Below are 4,040 nucleotides of genomic sequence, written 5' to 3' on the forward strand. Positions count from 1 at the left end.
ATACTGTAAGTAGGTAGATATATACTGTAAGTAGATAAGTAGATATATACTGTAAGTAGATAGATACTGTATGTAGGTAGATAGGATGAGTAGCCCAGATAGTCTTACCTTAAGAAATCCTCAGCAGTCTTCTTTTAGATACTCAGACCACTTGCTGTGTTGATGGCCCAACTGTAGAGATGCTAGAAAGAAAAAGAGGAAATCAGTTAACTGTGGAAAAAAACTTGTAGCAACAGCATCTAAAATAAAAACAAACTTTAGTGCATGTTACTATAAAAACAATCAAACAAACAAACATCTCATTAACAATGTCCTTCACCCGTGCAGGGAGAAGGTTGGATCTACAATAACCCACTGTGGAAGTCCACCTGACCACACAGTCAACTCTGAACCTTCAACAACCAACACCTGTCTCTCTACACAGACAGATGTCAGGAGGTTGAGTGGAGGAGACTGCGTCCTCCACAGAACCTTCAGTGGGAGGAAGGTGCCAAAAGATCACCACAGCTAGGACCAACAGGAGGCTCCACTGAGCTCCTGGGACTGAAGAACATTTTTAATAAAATCTTTATAGTATAAATATTCTGAGTAGAGTATTTCTATTTTTCACTTTGCCAAGGCCTTTTTTGCACATGCACACTTTTGGAGTTTGATGCCGTCGTGTTGATGGACACGGTTTCTAAGGGTGTGTTCATAACAGGGAGGGGAGGTTAAAGGGAGCGCTGTAGCACTTACTCCTTGGCCCAGTTTGGATCTAGATTTAGACCAAGAACTGTTTTCTGATCCACCTTGATGTGAACCAGGTTCAAAATCAGTCACTGGTTGAGAGACAAAAATATCTGCCATAGAAATAGGGGATTGTGGGTAACGTCAATGTCTGATGTTTGACCATCCCACTATAACCAGGGATGGACAGACTGACCCACATCCTAGACAGGACATTACTTTTTGTTGTGAACACACCCTTAAACATTGTCCACCTTTGGTTCCAACCCCCTGGTTTGTCAATCAGCATAAGTTCAAATTGATTTCTGGGAACTGAACCCATATTTAGTAGCTGTACGTTTCTAATGTGAAGCACTTTTAGCCTAGAAATAAATGAGCAGTTTTTATATCTGGCTTTGACCAATCAGGGTTGTGTCTAAGAGCTTTATATAAAGAAATAAAACGTGTCATTAGCTGTTAGAATGTGTCACTACACAGTGAGCCAATAAACAGTAAAAGATCTGATTGTTTTGTCCACAATATGAATGAGTTTGTGGACACGTTTGTAACAACACGCCACATTGTCATCTTACTGTTTTATTTTACTACCTCTCTCATTGAGACCATTCCAAACAAAACCACTGCTTTGTTTGTGGTCGATGGTTTCTAGGTGTTTTCTAATTACCCCCCGCCCACACACACACACGTCCTCTCTAAGAGCAGACGTCCTCTCAGTGGCACTGGAGTAATTAGCTGCCAACTGTACGACCAGAAATACTTCTCCTTAGGATGTCTAAACTCATGACTATAAATAGAGGGTGTGTGTTGTTGAAAGGTCAACTCTGTGTGAGGACCAGGGGGGATTATCTACCACAAAAATAATTGTTGGAAGAGGAGGTTGGAAAGACGGCAGCAATCAAGTGTTAGGGTTGAATATTTGACTGATTGGTCAAATTGGATGTCAATCTACCTTCAGTCCCAGTCACCTTGACTGTGGAGCCTCACAGTCTCTACATACAGAAACATATTCTGCAAAAAACCACAAGTAAAACTCAAAATCCCTCAAGACTTCTTCAGGGATCTTGAGTCCACCAGGTGGTCTTACCTTCACTTCTGTTCCCTTAAGGAGTCCTCTTTCCTGGGACCGCCTGCTGTGTTGATGTTCATTGGCTGCTGACCACGTTCACCTCAGATCCACCTGGACAGATGTTAGAATGAAAGAGGAAATCAATGAACTGTGAAAAAAAACTTCAACCGCATCAAAAATGAAGACAAACACAAGCTAATTAGGAAACTTCAGATGAATTTGGAAAAGAGACCAGACGACACATGATGTTTCTGGACTCCTCCTCCACCAATCAGACCTACACTCATACCAGCTCACACAGTAGTTCTCTATTATATTACTACCTTCAAGTGGCGTCATTTTCTGAGCGACACATCCAATTATCTGCTCTGCAGTGTCTCCAGCATTGCACCCCCCATCCCCTCATCACATCAGTATATAGTTCCACTCTGATCATTACTTCAACAATATGCCTTTCTTTTTTTTTTTAATGTGTTGTTATAGTTGTACTTTTTGGACCAGGATTAAATTACCAGATGCCTGTTTGTAGCCTAAGCCATTGGAACCATGTGTCATATGATATAATGTAATGTTGAAGAGACTAAAACCACTGAGCAAATCTGTCACCTGGTGTCACTGTTAACACTGTTCTTTCTGTTTAGGACACAGGCCTTACACGTATTGAACCACGGTAACACGTTTTCTATATTCACAAGGATCCAGACTCAGCAGAGTAGATGTTGTTGAAGGGTTGATGTTAATAAAGACCTTGTATCTTTTTAAAATTCACTTCTTTTGTTGTCATTACGTCACAGTTTTACTACCTTAAGGCTCTTTTAGCAAAATTAAATATTTAAATTAAATATCCAAGTTGCATTTTAGTCTTCTCTAAGATTTTTTTAAGCCATATTTATATTAGATAGATACTGTAAGTAGATAAGTAGGTAGATATATACTGTAAGTAGATATATACTGTAAGTAGGTAGATATATACTGTAAGTAGGTAGATATATACTGTAAGTAGATAGATACTGTATGTAGGTAGATAGGATGAGTAGCCCAGATAGTCTTACCTTAAGAAATCCTCAGCAGTCTTCTTTTAGATACTCAGACCACTTGCTGTGTTGATGGCCCAACTGTAGAGATGCTAGAAAGAAAAAGAGGAAATCAGTTAACTGTGGAAAAATTTTCTATATTCACAAGGATCCAGACTCAGCAGAGTAGATGTTGTTGAAGGGTTGATGTTAATAAAGACCTTGTATCTTTTTAAAATTAACTTCTTTTGTTGTCATTACATCACAGTTTTACTACCTTAAGGCTCTTTTAGCAAAATTAAATATATTTAAATTAAATATCCAGGTTGCATTTTAGTCTTCTCTAAGATTTTTTTTAAGCCATATTTATATTTTATCTAAATTTCCTGTATATGAATACATTGAATTTACTTTTATAACGTTTGAGGAGGTTTACACTATAGGCTACCTTTTGAATAATACTAATTAAATAATATTAAATTACAGTATACTGAATTTCTGCTTTTTTTTTTTGTTATGCATGTCTGGCATTATTTTAGTTGTAGTTTTTAACATTTACCTACAAAATAGGTGAAATATATATTTTTGCAGTACATTTGTTCTGAACTCTTTCCAGACTTGGTTTTATTTATGATTTGACCAATTCTTCTAGCTTACATCTTAGCCACAGTTGATTTGTTAGATATAAGAAAATGTCTTTTTTTTCCTATTAAAATCTTAAAATAACAGAAGATTTTAAAGCCTATCTGAAAACTAAAGTTGGTATTTTTACTTCTCAACCTTTTGCAGACTTGGTTTTAATTATCATTTGGTAACTTTTTCGACCCATCTTAGACACTTGCTAATATATATAGTACAATACATACTGTATATACCATATATAATATGCTATATATATTAGGGATGCACCAAATATTCAGCCACCAAAAGACTTTTATCACCTTTTATCAACTTTTATTAGTTTTTATTTAATTTAATATTGTGCATTGTTTTAATGTGCTAAATAAAAAATTTCAGAATTTTGTAATTGTTTTATTCTTTGAAACATTAATATTAATTTATGGAAAATCCTTAGTTAGAAGTTATTGAGGTTAAGTACACAGTCATAGCCATAAAGGCAATGGTACTAATAATTGGCATAATAATTTCTTTCGGTGTTTCGGTCAACAATTTTAATTTTGGTGCATCCCTCATATATATGTATATATATATATATATATACATACATACATATA

The 4,040-nt window shown here is 36.0% G+C and overlaps 1 protein-coding gene and 1 long non-coding RNA gene across 2 annotated transcripts in view; one reads left to right on the forward strand and one right to left on the reverse strand.

Moving 5' to 3' along the window:
• Positions 1-2,556, forward strand: part of LOC103394299 (oxysterol-binding protein-related protein 11-like) — a 7,090-nt gene extending 4,534 nt beyond the window's left edge. Inside the window, exon 4 of the mRNA XM_008331548.3 lies at positions 328-2,556. Coding sequence (XP_008329770.1) covers positions 328-372 — 45 coding nt within the window. The 3' untranslated portion in view covers positions 373-2,556. The remainder of the gene's footprint in view (positions 1-327) is intronic.
• Positions 1-4,040, reverse strand: part of LOC103394300 (uncharacterized) — a 10,621-nt gene that overhangs the window by 4,352 nt on the left and 2,229 nt on the right. Inside the window, exons 3-5 of the long non-coding RNA XR_001761524.2 lie at positions 2,845-2,918; positions 1,811-1,903; positions 109-182 (exon numbers count right to left, since the gene is read on the reverse strand). This is a non-coding gene — a long non-coding RNA (uncharacterized LOC103394300). The remainder of the gene's footprint in view (positions 1-108; positions 183-1,810; positions 1,904-2,844; positions 2,919-4,040) is intronic.

The sequence above is a fragment of the Cynoglossus semilaevis genome, chromosome 18 (assembly GCF_000523025.1).
Source record: "Cynoglossus semilaevis isolate Cse_v1.0 chromosome 18, Cse_v1.0, whole genome shotgun sequence".
Taxonomy (NCBI): Eukaryota; Metazoa; Chordata; class Actinopteri; order Pleuronectiformes; family Cynoglossidae; genus Cynoglossus; species Cynoglossus semilaevis.